The 22,268-nt window shown below is 46.1% G+C and overlaps 1 protein-coding gene across 1 annotated transcript in view; it reads right to left on the bottom strand.

The window, feature by feature from the left end:
• The window catches only part of RAB28 (RAB28, member RAS oncogene family), a 625,431-nt gene that overhangs the window by 318,547 nt on the left and 284,616 nt on the right, over nt 1-22,268 (bottom strand). The window contains exon 4 of the mRNA XM_069202784.1: nt 20,419-20,548. Within this exon, the coding sequence (XP_069058885.1) occupies nt 20,419-20,548 (130 nt within the window). The remainder of the gene's footprint in view (nt 1-20,418; nt 20,549-22,268) is intronic.

The raw sequence follows: 22,268 nt of genomic DNA, 5'->3' as shown, positions 1-22,268 counted from the left end.
GCATATGGATGGTTGGGCCAAGAACTCACATGAATCTCTGGTCCTCATAAATGTGTATGATAATCCCAAGAGGAACACTGTAACTGCAGACAAGCTTGCCACACACATGGTCCGTCTAAAAATACGTACTATCCACAATACTGGCTAGTCTTAGGAGATTTTAAACACAATCTATTTCACTATCCAAAAGAGGGAACACGCAGAAGTAGTTGGGCCCCTCCCAGTCCAGAGTATGCCACATTATAATTGAAAAGATAAGACTGGAGAAAAACTACCCAAGGCATGTGAGTTAATTGGCCTGTATGCTTTGAATGGCTGCAGGCCAGGCAATACCCCTCCTGCATGGACAAGAGCATTGGGCAAGTCGGTCTCCTTTTGAGACTACATGTTGGTGAACATTCCATTATATAACGAAGTGCAGGATTTTAGAATACTTTATCAAGACAAAAAAGGAGGGCTTACATGGCTGGAGATTTCATAAAAGAATTGGTCCTGTGCACAATACTCCAATATAAGTCACAAAAAAAGAATGCACAGTTCCAAAAAAGAAAGAGTAGATCTTCCCCCAGTTGAGGGGAGACCAATAGGTCATTGTGGGTATCCTAAATCAGGAACAAGAGCCCTCACTCACCATCTGGAGACAAGCTTCATAATCGGGCTTTGCTCCTCGTCAGACTGGCACTGCAATGTCTGACAGGCCCCTCATGGGGGCTCTTTGCCAGAGATCCTTTTAAAGAGAAATTGCCCCAGTGGTGAAAGCAGTAATGTAGGATTGATAAGATGAACTGTTAAAATTGACTAGAAGGATAATGGAGTGAAAATTGTATTGAAAATATGGGCCTCTGTCAAGATTAAAAACCAAACAAAATAAGGGTAAGTACAAATAATGTCTGTCTTACCCTATTCAAAATGTGGTGTTTAATGTAAATGAACTGTGTAGTCTAGGGATATAGTATGTGTATGGCAGAGCTGGATATTCCTACACTGCCTACAGTTTAAAAAGGTCAACATGTTTCTCGCTAAAGTAAGTCTATAAAGATCTTGGTGCGATTTGTGAGGACCTCAAAATAACCATACCTAATCCTCACAGTTGTAGTAAACTAAGTTGAATGTGCGACACAGGAACCTAAAAGAAGAAAAAGTTAATTAAGCACACAATAGTTTAGTAACATATGATGGAAAGAAATACATGCCAGTGTCAGCAAAACACACTAGTGAGAATCCCCAGTAGTGCTTTCAAAACATTGGTGAAATGTGGATAAACACTTCTAACTGAAAAGAGCTGAAATCCTTACCCTCCTCAAAATAAAGGATGGGCCCCAAAGGGAAAAGTGGTGAGCATTAGTGATCCAGCCAATGTAGTAAAGTCTATAATGATCTAGATGCGATTCGTCAGGACCTCAAAATAACCATACCTAATCCTCACAGTTGTAGTAAACTAAGTTGAATGTGCGACACATGAACCTAAAAGAGTGCTGCGGTCTCTCTGAAAAATATATGTATCGTGTTTCTTGTAAACACTACATTATGCTTTTGGGTAGTGGGGCATGCTCTACTGCTTAGCACCGTACTCTACCCTACTTTGGACTACCTTCAACACGAACTATCATTGATTGTACCCCCATAACGCTTAGAAAGTGCACCCATTTTATCACCACTACCCATACCTTTCTCTGTATAGATGAAACATTTCAGCATGTTATCTGTATCTGCCTTGCTCTGGGCCAACAGCAAAGAAGTATGTAAACAAAATAATTTAATGCAATAGGGATCAGGTCCTGTAGATCAGCTATAATAGAGTCACTAGATCAAGGAATACAAAGCTTAACATTTGAGTGGTATAGATTCTGTACATTTTTAAATCCCTGGCCAAAGCAGATCGTTAGACTCAGGAAGGGGTCAAGATTGACGGTGAAGAAGACCCCTGACAAGAGTTCTTGAAATCCACTTACATTACAACGGGTTGCTAGGGACAATGCAACTCTGTTGGCTCCCCATCCCACCAGGCTGGATATTAGGTCTGCTTTCTTCAACCATTCTTATGATGAAATATTAGCATTTGTTGCACGTTTTGCACAATTTTGCATATTGCATAGCCTTTTGCCAGCCTCACATATTAAATATGAGCACTTCTGCATAATTTTGCACATTGTATAGGCCTTGACCATTCCTGTATTATTACAGGTCGCTATGGGATGTTAGATAGAATTAAGGCTATTTAGCTCTGCTTTCCGGATAATGCCCAAACAAGAAAGAAGATCTACACTGCTGCACTTTACGCATTAACTTGCACGTCCTGACGAATTGCACTCTTGCATACTGACCGTTTATGACTGATTACGCTTCTTTCAATTTTCACTTATTTATTGTGTTTTTGATTGTGCATTTTAATACTGTTTATGTTTTTTATTGACTAATAAACAAATTATTAATTAACTACTGCCTGAAACTAGCTAAACCAAAAGGTGGAGGCTTCCCTCTGAAAATGTAGATGCAGTCCCACTGTGACCCATTGAGGCCAATGCCGATAACAGTATACATAGGAATGCGTCAGCAATCACTGCAATATAGGCTCTGCCATACTAGTATTGGGGTTTTGTGTTCTATAATTTCGACCATCATTTCTGTACTAGAATCCTTGTAACAGTTTAAAATTGATTAACCCTTTATTAGAGATATGTGGCAGTTTTATCTGACTATGAATGTTCATTTTAATCATGAGATGGCAAATTAGCCCACTGAGTTAAACACTCTCCATAACGTAATCTGACCAGCAGGTCACACATTCAAATTATTATGAGGCCAACTAGAAATCCCAAGGAAGTTAATTTGCGTACAATTAAACTGGGCAACAGTATCCCTAATTACATACAGCACCTAAGCAATCTCTAAAAGTGTGGTATCAACCTACTATGAAAAGAAGCTACAGTATATAAAGCAATTTATTATAGTGCTACAAATTACATGCAAACAATACACAAAAAAAACTTTAAGACCTATTGCAAAATTATTACATATGTCAACAAGCAGACACTTGTGAGTAAATAAACAAGAATTGTACTGTATAGCAATGCTACGGGATATGCTAAGCCTAAAAACTGTAGGGTGGTAGGACCAGATTCATAAAGATTTGTTCAAGAACTAATTCTCAGATAATCAAAGGATCTTAGTTGAAAGACCTCACAGCAGGTGGACCGCCCTCCCACCCACACACCTCTGATCCAACAGTCTTTAATCCTTCCTCTTCAAGTGTCCTTTTGGCCGCACATATCACACTACTTCTTCTAGTCACTTTTCACCCCTACTGCTCACAGGGGTGTGGAATTCCTATAGCCCAACGCCTAGGACACATTGTTTGGGGTCAAGGACAAGCTTTCATGTTTATTTTGTCCTTGGGACAAGTAGGTCCAATCCCCTGAGGCAACAATCCTTCGGTTGCCAGTTTACAGGGAAGGGAACTGTCTGCAGTTGAAGAAATATTTGTATTCATATGCTGTTCAAACTTGTATTTCTGGTTCATTAATGCAAAGCCTTTATTATTAGAGTGACCGCTCTAAATAAACGCTATAATGTCACGCTGCACTACTGACAGTGGTTCCAATTTAAAAAACAAAGTGTACACACGTTTGAAAAGTTTAACAATATGAGGCTATGTGTAGCAGTCCCAGAATGCTCTCTGTTTAGATGCAAATGTTTGCAGAAGCGTGCAAGCAAGGTTTGTGATTCCTTGCTTTCAAAATAAAATGTTCAGAAAAAACATGCAAAAAAGTTTTGATAAATTACTGTGAACTTTTAGGTACCATTTCTTTGAAGCAGCATTTAGTAAAATGTATTGATGGATGCTAGTATTTCCAAAACATATTCATAAAGGAAAATCAGTGCAATCAGTTTCAACAAGATTATGGGATACATAAAAATAAACAAGCACTGGCAAAGCCAACCAATATGATATTAGTAGTCAGTCTTTTGGTTTTGTCAATGTGTGTGGTGTTTTGTCAAGGCTTCTGTAAAACTTTGTTGTTGTGGGAGCTGCCAGGCTCTCACCATTGTAACAAACATTGGCAAAAAGCATTAAAAAAAATTGGTTTCTATAAGCACACATTGCCACAGTAGTTCCTGGCACTGAAAAAAAACTACTTTGTGTGCCAAAATGCTTCTTGTGAAAGAGCAGAATGGTAAAGCTGATAGATGGATATAGAGCAAAATAGAATTTTAATAAAAACAAAAGGCCTTGATTAACACCAGCGTATTTAAGGGCCCAATTCCTAAGGAAAGTCGCAAAAGTGCACCCATGGGATATGCCTTTGCATTAGTGAAGAATTATGACTCTCACGAATCCACAAGAATTTACAGTAGACCAGGAAATCGCACCCCTAGAAAATATCTGTGAGACGTATTTTAGCACAAGCAAAAATGCATGTGTAGTTTTGCTCTTTTGAAAAATCTATTGAGCGTTTTGCAAGTTCACTTTCTCTCCAACCACTTTTTCCCAACCCTGGAAGAACTTCTAATTCTGCTCGTCAAGAGTAAATTTCCAACATTTCTCAGTATGAGAAATGATTAGGGAAGAACTGGTGAAATTTCTTAAAACATGCAAGTTAGAAAGTTTGCACAGACTCAAAGGCATTCCAACCCTGGAAATATTGCGTACTGCTTCCTCCAGCCCCAGTATGGAGATCTGCAGAAAGGTGGCAAAATAAGGAAATTGCTTTATTCAAGCCCAACTATAAAATTAGCCTAGGCATAATCAGAGAGGCTATTATCAGTGCTCTTATATAATGAGGTTGTTGCCATAATTTATCGCTGCACTGCATGGCACCAAAGGGACAACTAGAACTTTTACAGGACAAGTAGATTTATACAATGACATGTCCCATGGACAAGTAGATATTGTATTAAATTCCACACCCAGTATCTTACCCCAGTTAGTCTATACCCCAAAGTTCATCCTTTTCCTGTTTCCCCCTTTCTTTTACATTTCCTCACTGGATTCCTTTTAGACCCACTGGAGACCCAGTTCACAAAGGTACTGCACACTCCTCCATGAACATCAGCCACCTCATTAAAACATGCAGCCCGTACTAGACCGCGGCGACGCGCCACACAAACTCAGCAGCTACCAACGCATGTTCATCTCCGGCCTCTATCAAGTCAACCTAGTCCCCCCTCATAGCCCAATATTTTACCCAGGCTCATAGATCCTCTTATCTCATACCTGATTTTTTTCTTACTCTCCTGGCCCCCCTACTACATCTCGCACAACTCTTTACTCTGACTTTCGCAATTGTTTTATCAGTGATGTAATGTATCTACTGTTGCAACACTGATACTGTTGCCCTTACTGATCTAACTGTTTTGGTTCTCTACATGCAAAAACCCAATAAAAATTGTTTTAAAAAAAACATCAGAGCACCTTTCTTTTATGCTAGCTGTCTATTTACCAGTTTTAAAGCAATCTGAACTGAAGCAAATATGGAGACGCTAGAGCATTTGTGATGTGGAAATCGCCTGAGTGCACCTCAATGCTTCATACGTCTCTTGCTGTGCTTCTGTACAAATATTTGTAAACATGATATACTGAGGGCAGCATGTATCTGGGATGCTCCAGACATCTCCAATGGAGCTCTAGTAGGGAGGCATGGCTTGGCCGTCCCGCAAGATGGCTGTCACACCGTGAGGCTCTGCCATCAGGGAACCAAGAACACGGTATTTATCCTTTTCTGCGGCCGGCGTTTGCTCCTGGACGTGCGCTGGAGGACGCTCCTGCTGACCCATTCTCGTGGTGGGGCCTAGGTGGTGCGTGTGGGGGACGCGGGCCTCTGCTGCTCTGGCCGACTCTCTGGTCGGGGGCCGCCGGGGTTGGAGCTGTGGGGGGGCAGCTCTTCCTTGCTGCATTTGCCTCGCCCCCGAGCTCGGGGAATTGAGGCACGAAGTTGTTTCTGTGGGACTCTGTGGCTGGCGTTGTGTTGTCCGGCCCACATGAGGCCTTCCGGCGGCTGGCTCGGTTCACAGGCTCCGACGGGGCCGCGGATTTGTGTCGTGTGGGAGGAGGCTACAGGTGGTCTTCTGCCTTCTTGGCTGCATCACTCTAGTGCCTGGGGCCCTGGGACTTGGAGCGGCCTCCTGAACGGAGGTGCTGCGCTGTTGCCCATGAGGGGCCCGGTGGCTGGATTGGGCCGTGGGCTCCCGCGGAGACGTTGGCTCACCGCAGCTTGGGGCCTCCTCTCATTTTTCTACAGCGTGCCTGTGCCCTGAGGTGACTATTGGCACCTTCCAATAGGGGGAGCCCCTGTAGGACGTAGGAGGAGCGCTTTCTCTCTTAAGCCCCCCGGCTGGTACTTCTGTGGCCCCCCCGTTGGACCCCCACATTGCTGGCCTGTGGGACCCACTGGCGGCACCGTGCGGGCCGAGGGGCCCCATGCTTATAAGGATTGCTGCTTCCTGAGGCAGGGCTGAGCTGGCTTCTGAAGTTGTTGTGTGGTGCCTGCTGCTGGCCTGGCTTTGGTGCCCGATGTTCCCTCTCCTTCCCCCGCCTTGTTACGAGGTGGGTGGCCTGCGGGAGAGGTCTCCTGGCCGAGCCTTCTGTTTTCTGGTCGTCCTTTGCTGGATGGTTGCCTGCTGGTGAGGTGTGGTGGTGTCCCGCTGGTTGCCTGTTTGGTCGGCTGTGAAGAGGATGGGGAAGGCTAACCAAAAGCAGGATATGCTCTCATTTGAGAGTGGGAAAAAGTGGCTCGGCAGGCTGGCTGATGGGCGACTTGTTGCCTGAGGAGGAGACCTCTGCGTCCTCCGTGAAGGCTATGTTTTTAGACCTTAAGCACAGCCTGGCCGGCATTGACGCTAAACTTGACCATCTGACGGAGCAGGAACGGGTGGATGGTCATGACTCACGTTTTGAACAGCTGGAATCCAGCACCTCGGACTTGAAAGATGGTCGGCACGGTGATGGTGAGCAGCTGCTGCGCATGGAATGCCTGCTGGAGGTGATCTGGAATAAAAACGAGGATCTTGCGGCCCAGCCTTGTTGTAATTACATTTGCATCTTGGGCCTCCCGGAGTCGATATCTATGGGATGCATGGAGGATTATGTTGAGACCATGCTCTCTACGCTCTTCCCGGGCGAGCTCTCTCGATGCTAGTGGTGGAGAGGGCCCATGGATCTGTGGGACCGGGGCCTCCTCCAGGGGCCCCTGCGTGCCTAATAATTGTGCGGTTGTTGAATTACAGAGATAGGGACACCATCCTTCGTCTGGTCAGGGAGCGCAGGCCTGTGATGTACAATGGCGTGGAACTGAACATTTTCCCAGACTATACTCCTGGGGTGCAGGCAGCTCGAAAAGCCTTACTGCTGGTTAAGCACAGGCTTAGCCAGACTGATGCGAAATACTCCCTCATTTACCAGGCTAAGATTCTTTACTGCCCCGAAACTGGCTGTGACATTTGGTAAATCTATCCCTAAGAAGGCGCCGTCGGGGAGACCGCGGGCCGCTGGTGGTGAGGAGGGCTCGCTGAGTGACAATGACTAAATCCATTCTTTCTCTACTCAGGCCCCTGTGACCGTATCCGGGGCTGCGCGGTCTGTAAATTTATTGATGCTTTACTGCTCGGGCGGGCTGATCTGCTGTATGTTCCTTTATTTGTTGGTCCCCCTGCCCTTTCATCCCGCCTGGGATGAGTTCCGGATAGCCTCGCTGATGCCCCATTGGATGAGTCCATTTACACTGTTTGCTATTTTGTTGTGGGAAATGTATTGGGGAATGGGCGGTGTTAGAAATGGGGGTTTTGGTTGGCAGTCAGGTTACCCTCTGTCCAAGCAAGAACCCTCACTCTAGTCAAGGTAAGTCACACACAATCCAAAATTAGCCTGTGCCCACCCTCTGGTAGCTTGGCACGAGCAGTCAGGCTTAACTTAGAAGGCAATGTGTAAAGTATTTGTGCAATAAATCATACAATACCACAATATAGCACCACAAAAATACACCACACAGTGTTTAGAAAAATGTATAATATTTATCAGAATAATTGTAGGTCAAAACGAATAAAGATGCAGTGTGAAATTGTAGGGATATCACTGGAAAGTGATATAAAGGGGGTTATTACAACTTTGGAGGAGGTGGTAATCCGTCCCAAATGTGACGGATATACCACCAGCCGTATTACGAGTTCCATAGGATATAATGGACTCGTAATACGGCTGGTGGTATATCAGTCACTTTACCGTCACTTTTGGGATGGATTAACACCTCCTCCAAAGTTGTAATAACCCCCAAAGTGTCTTAAGTCTTTAAAAAGCAAACAAAGTCTCTTTCAAGCACAAAGTACCTGGTTTGGAGTGGAAAATCTCTGCAAAGGGCTGCAGAAGAAGAGATACGTGGAAAAATGGTGTGTGCGTCGATTTCTCCCCAGCACACACGGACTTGCATCGTTATTTTTCATGCAGGGAAGTCGGGCGTCGTTTTCTGGCGCGCGGACAGTCTCTTTCTGTGGGTCGCGGGATTACCAGATGTCCCGGGGTCTGTGCGTGGATTCTCCTGCTTGTTTTCTGGCTAGGCGTCGTTCCGCTGGGCTGTGCGTCAAAGTTTTGCTCTCACGGCAGGCGTTGCGTCGATTTCCACTCTGGAAGTCGGGCGGCGTTGTCCTTGCGAGGCCGTGCATCGAAGTTCCGGTCGTCCCGAAGGCGTTGCGTCGATGAGCGTCGGTGTGCAGCGCTTTTCTCGCCGCAGAGCAAGTTGTGCGTCGAAATTTTCAGCGCACGAAGAGTCCAAATGAAAAAGAGAAGTCTTTTTGGTCCTAAGACTTCAGGGAACAGGAGGCAAGCTCTATCCAAGCCTTTGGAGAGCACTTTTGCAGCCAGACAAGAGTTCAGCAAGGCAGCAGGCCAACAGCAAGGCAGCAGTCCTTTGTAGAAAGCAGTCAGGTGAGTCCTTTGAGCAGCCAGGCAGTTCTTCTTGACAGGATGCAGCTTCTGGTTCAGGTTTCTTCTCTAGCAAGTGTCTGATGAGGTAGGGCAGAGGCCCTGTTTTATACCCAAATGTGCCTTTGAAGTGGGGGAGACTTCAAAGAGTGGCTAAGAAGTGCACCAGGTCCCCTTTCAGTTCAATCCTGTCTGCCAGGGTCCCAGTAGGGGATGTGGCAATCCTTTGTGTGTGAGCAGGCCCTCCACCCTCCCAGCCCAGGAAGACACATTCAAAATGCAGCAGATGTATGCAAGTGAGGCTGAGTACCCTGTGTTTGGGGTGTGTCTGAGTGAATGCACAAGGAGCTGTCAACCCAGCCCAGTCAGACGTGGATTGTAAGGCACAGAAAGATTTAAGTGCAAAGAAGTGCTCACTTTCTAAAAGTGGCATTTCTAGAATAGTAATATCAAATCCAACTTCACCAGTCAGCAGGGTTTGGTATTACCATTTTGGCCATACTAAATATAACCTTCCTACTCCTTTCAGATCAGCAGCTACCACTCCAATACTGTATGAGGGCAGCCCCAATGTTAGCCTATGAAGGGAGCAGGCCTCACAGTAGTGCAAAAACGAATTTAGGAGTTTTACACTACCAGGGCATGTAAACTACACAGGTACATGCCCTGCCTTTCACCCACACAGCACCCTGCTCTAGGGGTTACCTAGGGCACACATTAGAGGTGACTTACATGTGGAGAAAGGGGAGGTTTAGGCTTGACAAGTACTTTTAAATGCCAAGTCTATGTGACAGTGAAACTGCACACACAGGCCTTGCAATGGCAGGCCTGGGACAAGGTAAAGGGGCTACTTAAGTAGGTGGCACAACCAGTGCTGCAGGCCCACTAGTAGCATTTAATCTACAGGCCCTAGGCACATATAGTGCACATTACTAGGGACTTATAAGTAAATTAAATAGTCCAATCAGGTATGATCCAAGGTTACCATGTTTAAAAGGGAGAGAGCATATGCACTTTAGCACTGGTTAGCAGTGGTAAAGTGCGCAGAGTCTAAAAGCCAGCAAAACAGAGTCCAAAAAGTGGAGGGAGGCAGGGAAAAAGTTAGGGGTGACCACTCTAAGGCATGTCAGGTCTAACCGGTCAGGACCTGTTTGGGGGGTCAGCGCGAGTGGGAGCTGGGATTGTTTTATGCTTGGTTTACTTCCTCTGCTTCTTCTCTTCAGTTCCTATTCCTTCCCCTGCAAGCCGCGGTAGCCCTATTTGTGATGCTATGGGGCGATGAACGTTCAGATAAGGTGTTGTTGTGGCGCAAGAAAATGTGCGTTGTCTTACCTAGAATGTTTGCAAGTGGAATGACGGGCGCAAGATGCATTTGGTAACTGCTTATATGCAACTACATGTGGTGGACATTTGCATGCTGCAGGAGACTAACCTGGTGGAGGCCACGAAGCACTGGCTGGATTGGTGAATGGCACGCTGCGTTGTATTTGCGCTATGCGAGAGGTGTGGCGACAGGAAGGGTCTTCCATGGCGTGCTGAGAGGGCACTTGTAGATCCCAATGGCCGCTATGTTATGCTGAGTGGTATGCTGCTTTAAAGGCAGTGTAGGTTGGTAGCGTTATACTGCCCAAATACTGATGACCCGGAATTTTTCAGTGGAAGTGGGGCGACTAATCAACTCGCTGGGTCCTGGGTCCCTGTTATCGGGAGGTGACTTTAATGTGGTGTTGGACTTCGAGGTGGATCATGAGAGCCGGGCTAGACCCCAGCATGTGGCAGCTGCCAGAGCTCTGACACAGGTGATGGAGGAAGGTTTCTTGGTGGACTTATGGAGGAAAAAGCACAGCACTGACAGCGAAGGCACCTGCGTCAATTATGTGCACGGTAGCTGGTCCCGCGTAGACAGATGGCTCAGCACCAGGGATGTTGAGCTCTGGATGCAGTCCATTGAGAATAAGGCCTGCACTCTGTCGGATCATTCGCCGGTCATGCTGGGAGCTGGCTGTTCCGGATGGGCTGCGCCGTGCCTTTATGTGGCGTCTCCTTAATGGAGCGCTTAGGGACCAAGTATTCAGGGATGAGGTCCGTGACGCCATTCTTCATTACTCTGCTGAGAATCGGGGGTCGGTGACCTCAGCCGGCACTGTATGGGAGGCCTTTAAGGTGGTGATCCACAGGATTAATATCTCTAAACAGCACGGCGTGCTGAAGATGTTAAGACGCGAGCTGACAGAACTGGAGACCCAGATTGCTGATCTTGAAAAACGGTTGGCTTTGAACTGGCTGGAGGACCTTTTGGCGGCCTTGAGGGGGAAGATGACACAATTTGAGGAGGCTACCCTGCGCGAGGTCTGCTTCTTAGGGAAGAACAGTGAGGCGATACGGTGAGGGTGACAGAGCTGGCCGAACTCTGACCTCAATGCTCCACAAGCCGTGGGCACGTAATTATATTGTGGAGCTGAATGACACGCCTGGAGCATGACGCACTGGCACGGGTGAGATCAAGCGTATCCTCACTGACTTCTGTTCAGCTCTATATGCTGAACCCCGGGGTTGAACCAGGAGGCTGCCGCTGACTATTTCGAGGATATTAGCCTCCTGTGGTTTGAGAATGCACATAGGCAGTATTTAAATGTTTCCTTCTCGGTGGACAATGTTTTTCCAGGCAATATGCAGCTTACCCGGGGATAAAGCACCGGGCTAGATGGTCTTACGCCGGCCTTCTATAAGGAATATGCTGATATATTAGCTCCTCACCTCTAAGAGGTTCATGCGGAGGCTCTAGAGATCGGGCTTCTTCCACCCTCGCTGCAAGAGGCTCTCCTTGTGACAGTTTTGAAGCCCAGGAAAGATCCGTGTTGCTGCGATTCCTATAGGCCTCTCTCATTGAACAATATTGATAATAAGATCCTGGCAAAGCTCACTGCAGCTCGTCTGCAGCCTCTGCTCCTTTTTCTGGTACTCCCAGATCAATTGGGCTTTGTGCCGGGGCGCTCCACCCTATATAACCTTCAAACTTATTTTGAGATATCAAGTATGATTAGACCTGAAGACTGCGTGGAGGTGGTGTTTCTAGATGCCACCAAGGCCTTTGACTCTCTGGCATCGCACTATTTGTTCACGTTGCTGGCTCAGGTGGGGTTGAGTTTAGGTTGATTCAGCTGATTCGTTTGCTGTACTCACAGCCGTCCGCCTGGTTGAGGGTCAACCGTGTCATTTCTGACCCAATTCTGATTGCTAGGGGGTACTCGTCAGGGGTGCCCGCTCTCTGCGTTACTTTTTGCCATCACGATGGAGCCACTTGCGGCTCGCTTGCGTCAGCATCATAATCATAGGGGCTTGGCATTCCGGCAGCACCCAATATTGGTCTCCATGTATGCGGACAATGTCGCCCTCTATATTCGTGACCCACGGCTGCACCTTGATGTTTTGCTGGATGAGATAGTGGGCTTTGGTCAGGTTTTGCGGGATCACCATCAACTGGTCCAAATCGCTTGTGCTGCCCCTCTCTGTGGTTACAGTACAGTTCCTCTCTAGGTACCCCCTTTGCTGGGCTGACGGACTGGTGTGATATCTGGGTATATGGCTAAGCAGGGGTGTGGAAACGCTGTGGTCAGCTAATTATGGTAAGGCCATTATGAGGCTGGAAGAAAAGGTAGAAGGGTGGCGTTTGCTGCTGCTTTCGCTGACGGGGCGCAGTGCAATAGCGAAGATGGTTTTTCTGCCAAAGTTTTTATACCTTTTTTTAATTAATCAAACTCTTGTTCTTCCTGCTAGTTTTTTTAAACGGCTTAGATCCAGCCTCGTGACTCTGGCCTGGGCGGGCCTGCGACCTAGATTATCATGGGAAAAACTGACACTTCCATTTGAATGTGGTGGGCTAGCGGCCCCTGATCTTGCACTATACTATCAGTGCGCTCAGGCACATTTTGCGCATTTTTGGCTACACCCTGTTCGATACCTACCCCACTTGGCCCTGAGAGCGATGCTGTGTGGCCAGACATATTGCTGAGGTTGTTGGTTGGGCTGCCCTGACCCAGACCGCGTGGGGTCGACACAGTGGCGTGCACAGTGAGAGCCTGGACGCCGCTGCTGAAGCGCGCAGCCGGGGGGAGATCTTTGCCCCTTCGGTTCCGATCTTGGACATGGGCGATATGCAGCTGGCGGAGGATGCACGGGTCCATGAGCTCATCCGTGAGTCTGGATTGCTTACCCTGGTGTCTTGGTTCCCTGATGAGTGATTTATTACATCGGAAGATGCGCTTGGTGATGCACGTGATACTGCGCTGCACCGACTATTCTTTTTTAGAATCCGTGCTATGCTGCGTGTACACTACCTTTGCTTTCCTGAAATGCCTAAGGCGTGTAGAGGGCTGGAGTTTATGTACTAGGCGCAGTCCCTGTGCAGGCTTATAACTAAGTTGTATGTATGTATGCAGCACGAGGCGGATGGGACGGAGGTTAAAGCAAGGGCCCACTGGGAGGTGGACTTGGGTGAACCCATTTCCGATGAAGAGTGGCGACCCTGCTGCGCGCATATGCATGAGTTGTCCCCTAATTACAGACTGCGCCTCATTCACTTCAATTTTCTACATCGTTTATAATATACGCCCCTTAGGCTGAAGAATATGAGGCCTTCTGGCTGAAGCGCATTGTGAGAAATGTATATCCCTTGATGCAGACTTCATACATCTGGCATGGAGCTGCTCGATGCTGCGAGTATACTGGTCAGAGGTGCTGCAGGCGATTGAGGCGATGACTGAGACTCAGCTACCGGAAACACCTTTTGGGGTGAGTTGAGGGGCTCCCCGCTGCAAACAAGAGATTGATTGGACTGTTGCTGCTGCTGGCAAAACAAAGGGTTGCGATGTGCTGGGGGAGGCATCAGACTCCCCGTTGTTCTGAATGGTTGCATGATGCTTCGTATTGTCAGGACCAATTAATGATTTATTAAGACCTAATGCCAGAGGGATCCCAGCCGCGAGATATGTGGGCCCCTCTGCGCTCCTTTTTAGAGACCCATTTACCGACCATTCCACGGCCTTAGCTATACCCCATGTTGCGCTACTTCATCGCTGGCTTCATATATATGGCTGATCTGATGGCTGCACGTCCCTTATTTCCTCTCACCTCTTCTGCTATATATTCTTCCCTTCCATCTTCGTTTGTCTATTTTCTTCTCTGCCTTTCACTTTCCGTTGTGGAGGTCTTTCTTATGTTGATTCTTCTACACATCGGGGGGTCGCATTGATGCGTTTTGGATAAATAATTGTGATTTATGACGTTGACTGCCTCCTCAGCACGTTATGAGTCTGTTGAGTATAAGACTCTAATGTTCCCTATTTTGAATCTGTTTACGATACCTGCCTATGACCTCTCAGATGTGTTTGTTTGATCTTGCTCTTAATAAATGCCAAAATAAATGAAAACAATTTTTTAAAATGTGCTCTAGTAGCAGCTCTGGCCCTGGCAGAATGGGCAGGCAGTCGTTCCTGAGACTGCTTCTTTGCCAATGCAGAGAATGATATAGTGGGAGACGGTTTCCCTCCTGCACTGCATTTTTTTTTTTTTAGCTCCAGCGGACCACAAAGAGCTGACGGTCCAGCCGATGGTCATTGGTAGGATATGTGTACGTTGTAAACTCTTTCTTGGGATCGAAGCGATGCACCTCTCTCTTGGGATCCAAGCAATGCAGTCTTTCCTTCTCCTTGGAGGGGTGTAGAAGAGCATAGAATGACAACAGGGTGATGGTTTGATCGATGTGGAATGGTGTCACAGAGTTTGGCAGGAAGGATGACCATGTTGCAGAACCAGTTTCTCTGGGATGAAAGAAGTGTATGGTGGATTGACATAAAGAGCCAGAAGTTAATGACCACAAGGAATATAGTCTTGATAGTAAGGAGCTGTAAAAGACAGCTGCCAAGCGGTTTGAACAGAGTGCACATCTGATAAGTCAGAACCAGATTAAGGTCCCATTGTGGCATGACAAAGAAAGAAGGGGGAAACATGTTGCAGCACTCTCAATTACTGCATCATGACTGGTGACTTAAACAACGTGGGCTGATCTGGAAACCTTAAGAAGACTAAAAGACAACTCTTAACTTTCCTCACAGCGAAGTTTTGCCGTACAAGAAACAGAAGAGATAACATAATATCAGATAAGTTGGCCTGGAGGAGGTCAATCTGGGTGGTGCCGCACCAAGCCACAAATCTGCCCCAACGACAGGTGTATACAGTTTTCGTTGAGGGATGTCTGGCTATCAAGATGGCGTCAACCACCTCCATAGGAAGTGTGAAGGTGATCAGCTGCTGCCACTTATTCTCCATAAATGAACGGGAAGATTTGAAGACTGCGGGGCAGAACTCTGCCCTTTTCTCTGCGACATGAGTGACAGACTAATAAAAGGATACATGCTCAAGTCTAGTGGTTCGAGATACCATTCTGTCCATGCCCAGGCAGGAACCACTAGGATGACTTAGGCCTGGTCTGTCCTGATTTTCTTGAGGACTCGAGGCAGAAGTATAGGCAGAAAAGCATACAGGATTCTTGAGTTCCACTGAAGATGAAACATATCTCTGAAAGGGCAACGCCTTGGAAACTCAAAAGCATGGAAGTGCTGACATTGCCTGTTCTTGGTGATGACAAACAGATTGAGCCATTTTTCTCACCATTAGCAGACAAGACTTTGTGCCACATCCTGGTGTAGCTGCCATTGGTGATCTGCTAGGCATCAACAGTTGAGCTTGTCTGCTCTGGCATTAAATGATTCTACCAGGTGGTTCACCACCAGGCAATTCCTTGATGGTTCAGCCACAAGGAGTCCTGGATGAGGGTCTATTACCCCACCCGCCCTTTTAGTTGTAGTACCACATTGCGGTGGTGTATTCGGTGAGCACCTGGACCAGCCCTCTGCTTGATGGAAGGCAGGAAAGCTTTCAAGGTCTAATGGTTGGCCCTCTGCCTCAGAAGGTTCATGTGGAGCCAGGACTCCACCGGAGACCAAAGGCCTCTGGTCTTCACCTCTCCCAGGTGGCCACCCGAGCTAGAAGTGATGCATCGGTCACCATTATAAGTGGGGAAAAGAGAGGGGTCTGCCACTGACCTAACTGTGTTTCAGTAACTGCAACTGCAGATCTTTCACAGTCTCTTCTGAAATCTGAACATGGTTAGACAGGACCCCTTGATGTTGGGCCCACTGGGCTTTCAGATCCCAATGCAGAGCCCACATATGACACCTAGCATGCTCAAGCATCAGGAAGCAGGAGGCCATTAGTCCCAGCAGCCTCAGATTCAACCTCACTAAAATCCAGGACCGAGGCTAAAAGATCGGGCTCATATCCTGAATGCCCTAGACCAGGCTTCTACAACGAGTAGCTTGTGAACTACCAGTTTATTCTACAGCTACCTGTAGACCCACAGATCTACAGCTACCTGTAAGTAGTTGTCCTGTGTGCAGCCAACCATACTGAAATAAAAACTGTTGCTTGGCTGAACTGATATAGGCATACCAAAATTGAAAATTAGGCATTCAAGACATAAATGTATGCATTTTTAGAACACATAAGCTGATGTTTTGCGAACATGATTTAATTTCCAAAATATATTTGAAGCAGTTATATGAAGGATAAATCATCTGGCATTGTGGACACTTACATTAATAGTAATGCTTAGGTTACTGCAGCTATGGCTGTTATGTATTATCCATGTAAAGGCATTGCAAACTGGCAAACACCTTTTTTGCTGTAGTGCTGGCAACCCTGCCTGATGCACTGATGGTTATCTTTGCTGATAATCTTACATCAGGTGGCCTCTACTGTAATCTTGTCTGATGTAGTCAATGGCACCATATTAATTATATCAGTAGCTTGGGTTGATTTTCTTTGAGCATAAATAACTCTTATTACAGAAAAGGTTGAACACCCCTGCCTTAGACTCTCTTGCCCACGGGAAAGGCACAAAATCGAACCAGTCCAGAATGGCTCTGAGCAATTGAAGAGTCTGATGAGAAGTCATGTGTGACTTCAGAACTTTGATGGCGAACCCCAAAGATGACAGGAGTTTTGCCATAGCCTGGAGGTGGTTGCCGACTGTTCATGGCTAGTTCACCTTCAACAGCCAGTTGTCGAGGTTCAGGAAGACTTGTACCCCTAACCTTCGAAGGGGTGCTACAACCAACACCATCACTTTCATGAACACTCAGGGGCTCTGGGGAGATCAAAGGAAAAAACAGCAAAGTCAAAATTCTCCTCTCCCACCACAAACTGTAGGCTAAGCCAATGGGCCCACAGCATAGGAATATGGAAACAGGTGCCCTGCAAGTCCAACATCACTATCCAGGCTCCAGGGTCGAAGGCAGACAAGATCTGGGGCCAGGGTGAGCAATTAGAATGTTTCCTTCAGTAATAAGGCACTGAGAGGGTGCTGCTCTAGAATAGGCATAGACCTCTTTCCTTTTGGGTACCAGAAAGAAGGAGGAATAACAACCACATCCTACTTCTGCCACCAATATTCTCTCAACAGCCCCTTTAGAGAAAAGGACTTGCACTCACTATCGCCAAACAGAGCGATGGTCCTTTGTCAGTTGCTGAGGGGGATGACGAAAAATGCAGAGGAGTAGAGAGAAAGGGCTAGGCTTATCTCTTGCGAACAATCTTCAGGACCCACATGTCCAATATGATCACTAGCTAGGTAAAAATCCGTGGGTTCTGCCTCCCACTGGGTGGATGTGCCCCTGCAAGGGCACACTAAAAAGGTATGGCAGGTAGGGTTGCAAGGGGGCTGGGGAGGTGTTTGGAGTGGGTTGGGTGGCATGCTATCCTTGGCTGCGGGGTGGTGAGCTTCACATCTTTTACTGCCTAAGTGCTGGTTTCCCTGTAGGAACTGGTGGGTTGGTGGTAAGGGATGCCTCGGCCAAAGGCACAAATAAAAAGAGAAAGTGGAACTGTTGTGGTTGGCAAGACTGGGCGGAAAGGCCCAGAGAGGCTCCCTTTAAAGCTTTTGAGCACAGAATCAGCTTTCTCCCCCAATAGGCGAATTCCATCAAAGGGTTGCCCGAAAACCCAGTCGATCTCAGCCACGCATGGTGGCAAATGGCAGCGCTGGTGCCTAAAGCCCAACCAATGGCAGCATCCTGACCATCTTGGATCTCCTAAGAAAATGGAAGGCAAAGGTCTTTGGGCACACCAGGAAGGAATACTGCCACCAAATCCCAAAAGGCATGTGAGTATTCTCCCAACAAACAGCTGGTGTTAACAGATCAAAGGGCTAAGTTTGTAAAAGAAAAGACAGGCTTGCCGAACTTTTCCACTGGCTTAGATTTACCATCACACGGAATAGTGGGAAATGAGTTTGGATTGAAGCAGCTGGTGGAAGTCTGCACCACTATGCTTTGTTAAAAGGAAGGAGGGACTCCGAAGAAGTATGCCCTGGTTAGAAGACCTTGTTAAGACATTAGTGCTAACCTCCGAGGCAGAGAACTTGAGGTCACGTAATTCTGTTACCCTACGCATCATCATAGTGGAGGAAGCAGACTCTTCTCTGGCCAGTCCAGTAGAAGAAAAAAGCCATCTCCCCATGCAGGTATTGAGGCTATTAGACTGCTGTAAGTCCCATTACCAATTGTCATCTTGGTAGGGCTGGGTGAACTCATCACCCAGGTCATAATCATTATCAGAGTCAGTCCTGAAAAGGGAATAGAGAGAATGTCATCTAGGCTATTGCAAGTCAAGTGGGTGAAATGATTCTTCAGGCAGATTCGAGAGCAATGTCAGTCGAGGTTGGACCGGGGTCAGGTCTGAGAGGAAAAGTGAGCTGCTTCTTCAGAAGGCAAAGTCAGCATTGACGGACACCGGCCCAGAGTCCACGTGTGTTTTGGCAGCAGAGTGGGAACAAGATCTGGATGCAAGCTGTATGTGGAGAGTGTACGGAGAGTCCTGATGGCGCCATATGGGAACCAACCAGCGGTATCTCACGTATAAAGCTTCTTTGCTCCTTTGGGCCCAAAGGTGCACCTGAGGTAGTCCGTAGGCATCCAAAGAGCGGGAGCATTGCTTCATGGTACTTTTCAATCTGACGTGGAGTTGCTGAAGGCCCCAGAATCTCGGGTTGTGCCGTAACCATCTGCAGAATTGGTTCCTAAATCAGTTGAGTTTGGGAGCAACATCAAGAAGGTTGGGGCAGTCCTTGCACCTGTTCAGACAAATGTGAGTGCCGCAAGGGAAACCAGTCCCACTTCAATTTCTTGTGTTTTTTTAAGCTTACTTGAGAAGTTGGTTGCAGACCGACTTCCTGAGCGACTTTGACGATTGCGACAGAGTGAACTTTGGCCGCAGAGCAGGACTTGGAGAAGTCCTATTGTGAAGTCTTCTTATACTTGGCAACCTATGAGCTTCGCCTTGTGTTCCCTAGTAGCCTTCGGGTTCACCGACACATAGTCCCACAGGCCTAAGAGTCATGACTCGACCCCAGACACTACAGGCACACCTGACAGGGATCTTTGCGACTGTCCCACCAGGGCTTGGCTGTCATTCTAGAGGGTTACCTCCCTTGCACACTGTACAAAGTAGAGGAAAAATCAAGATAAATGTGTCTGAGAGACACGAACGAGCCCTAGATGCAGGTCTGATTGCGTGGGAAGAAAGAAACTGACGTCACAGTACGAGAGTGGTGTTGACGTAGGCATCGCATGTCATTTCTGGAGTGAATGTCAGTTCTGGAGTGAAACAACGTTAGTGCAGAGCTGCAAGTGCATTCTGGCATGCAGAGGAATTGCTGAAACGTTTCCAGATCCAACCTGATGCCTGGGGAATATTCAAAAGGTGATGAATCTTCAGACAGATGCCTCTATCTGAAATAACAGGCAAAAAGATGGCTGTGCCTAACAAACTTTTCCGAGGTTTTAACACAGAACCATATTCTTCTACTGGCTATTAAGAACAGTCTGGACTGTGTTGTGTACTCGTACATAGATTTGGCATATTGTTGTGTAATGTACAAAACAAGTTCCTCTCTTGAAAAACAAACCTTGTGGTTCAACTACAAGTGACACCATTAGATTCACAAAGCCTATTCGAGACGTAAAGCAGGTATGGAAAATTCCTGAAGGAATTACGAACTGAAAAAGGTACATAGGACAGATTACTAAATGCCTTAACTCGGCCTTGATAAAATACCAAAATATAAATGTATTTCATCATTGTGAGACAATTATAGTTTGAACCACAGGCCCTTCGTGTCTGGTTATTTTGTACAATTGGCAAAATGTCAACTTTTAGACTTTAACAGTTGTAGAACAATATAACATATTGCTTCCTTAAATAAGAGCAAAACAATTATATTTTCTGTTTCGCTCTTCAGGCCAAAACATAAAAAAGCCTAAACACTGTCAGTGTTGTTATAGCACAGACCTTAGCGTTAGGTAAGCACCCCACTGTGCTATGTCATAGCACTTGAAGACATAACTTAATACCGTATTTAGTAAATGGCAATATTGTTTAAATCAACTTACTTTTATTGGCTACCAATGCCACAGATGGTTGGGTGTCAGATTCTTCATTTACTTTTTTTACCATCGAATACCAGTCTTCCAAGTTCTCGAAACTCTGAGAATTTGTGATGTCATAAACCAAAAGAACACCCTAAAATAAATGTAAAAATATTTTAACGACCGATCGCCACCTTCATATGGATGAATACAGGTTATGAAGTACATCCAGACGAAACTGAAATTACGTCAGTGTAATTCACGTAATTGTGCATTATTCTTTGTGTGTGAAATTCTGAAATGACCCCTTATGCCACGTCGCATGATTACATCACGTTTGCAGCAATATTATAATGCAGAATCATAGGTACAACGGAAACAACCAGAATACAAATGGCTCTCAGTCATGGCACTTGTGCTTTTCGTGCTTTTGTAATGCAAACTGCATGCTGACATTAACAAGCAATGGCAAAGCCAATAGGTCTCATCCATGCGGGAATCTGAAATCTACTGGCATTGTTAATGTCGATGTCTTTTAGCTATGTGTTAAGGAGTGGAGTGGATGTATAAAATGTGGAGTGGAATTATGTGGGTTGGATTTGAATTGTTTGTTGTGGAATTGTGTAACGTGGAATTGTGTGGAGTTGAGGGGAGTTACGTCTAGTGGAATTATGTCTCATAGTCTGCAGTGGAATTATGTGAATAGTAAGGATGTGGTATGGCGTGTATTGGAATTATGTGGCGTGAGATTATGTGACAAGGAGTGTAATTATTTGTAATGGCATTGTGTGTCGTGGAGTCATTTGGAGTGTAGTGGCATTATGAGGTGTGGTGATGAATTTTGTGACATGATGTGGAATTTTGTGTTGTGGATTGGATATATGTGGTGTGTAGTGGAATTGTGTTGTGGAGTGGAATTACGTGGTGTGGAATTACGTGCTGTTGGCTTTTGTGTTGTGGAACTGTGTGACGTTTAGTGGAATTATGTGGTGTGGAGTGTATGTATGTGGCTTGTTATGAGGCATTGAGTGGATTTATGTGGGGTTCATGTATGTGGTGTGGTTTTGAAAAGCGTATAAGAGTATAACTATGTGGAGATGAGTTATGTGATGCTCGGTGGTAGTACGTGAAGTGCAAATATGTTGCATGGTATTGAAATGTGTGGCGCTGAATTGTGTGATGTGGAATTGTGTGGCATTGTATGGAATTATGTGGCATGGTGTACAGTGGAGTTATGTCGAGTGGAATTATGTGGCACGTATGGCGTGGAATGATGTGGAGGTGATTATGTGGTATGGTGTGGAGAGGTATATGTTGTAGAGGTATGTGGCATTGTTATGTGGTGTGGAGGTATGTGGCATGTTGCGAGGTTGAATTTTGTGGAGTGTAATTATGTGTTTTGGAGTTGAGTGGATATATGTGGAGTATAAATATGGAGTGGAATTATGTGTAGTGGAATGATCTGGAGCTGAATGGTGTTGTCTGGAGTGTAATTATATGGCATGGAGTGAAATTATGTGAGGAGGGACAATACTAAACACATGGATTGCTGCTCAAATCAGTCGATATACAAGAAGTAAATTAAACAAGCTCTTACTATGTTATGCTCTTGTGCACAATCTTAGAAACAAAGTAGTGTGACTAAAAACATCTCTCATTGAAACTGCATGTGCACCCAAAAGAAAATCATTCAATTTAAACATAAAACAAAGAAACCAGCGCACACTGACACTTAATGTAAGCAGAGGGTGTAAGCAACTTTAGTCATTTATACTGTTTCAATAGCAGCAGCTGCCACTCTGTTGCAGTAATGTGAACCTCCAAGTAAACCAATGTGCATCTAATCACCACCTTTTGGACCATTTCAATGTGAG

The sequence above is a fragment of the Pleurodeles waltl genome, chromosome 1_2 (assembly GCF_031143425.1).
Source record: "Pleurodeles waltl isolate 20211129_DDA chromosome 1_2, aPleWal1.hap1.20221129, whole genome shotgun sequence".
Classification (NCBI taxonomy): Eukaryota; Metazoa; Chordata; class Amphibia; order Caudata; family Salamandridae; genus Pleurodeles; species Pleurodeles waltl.
Note: the sequence above shows the minus strand (reverse complement) of the source record. Positions and strands in the feature narration are given on the sequence as shown.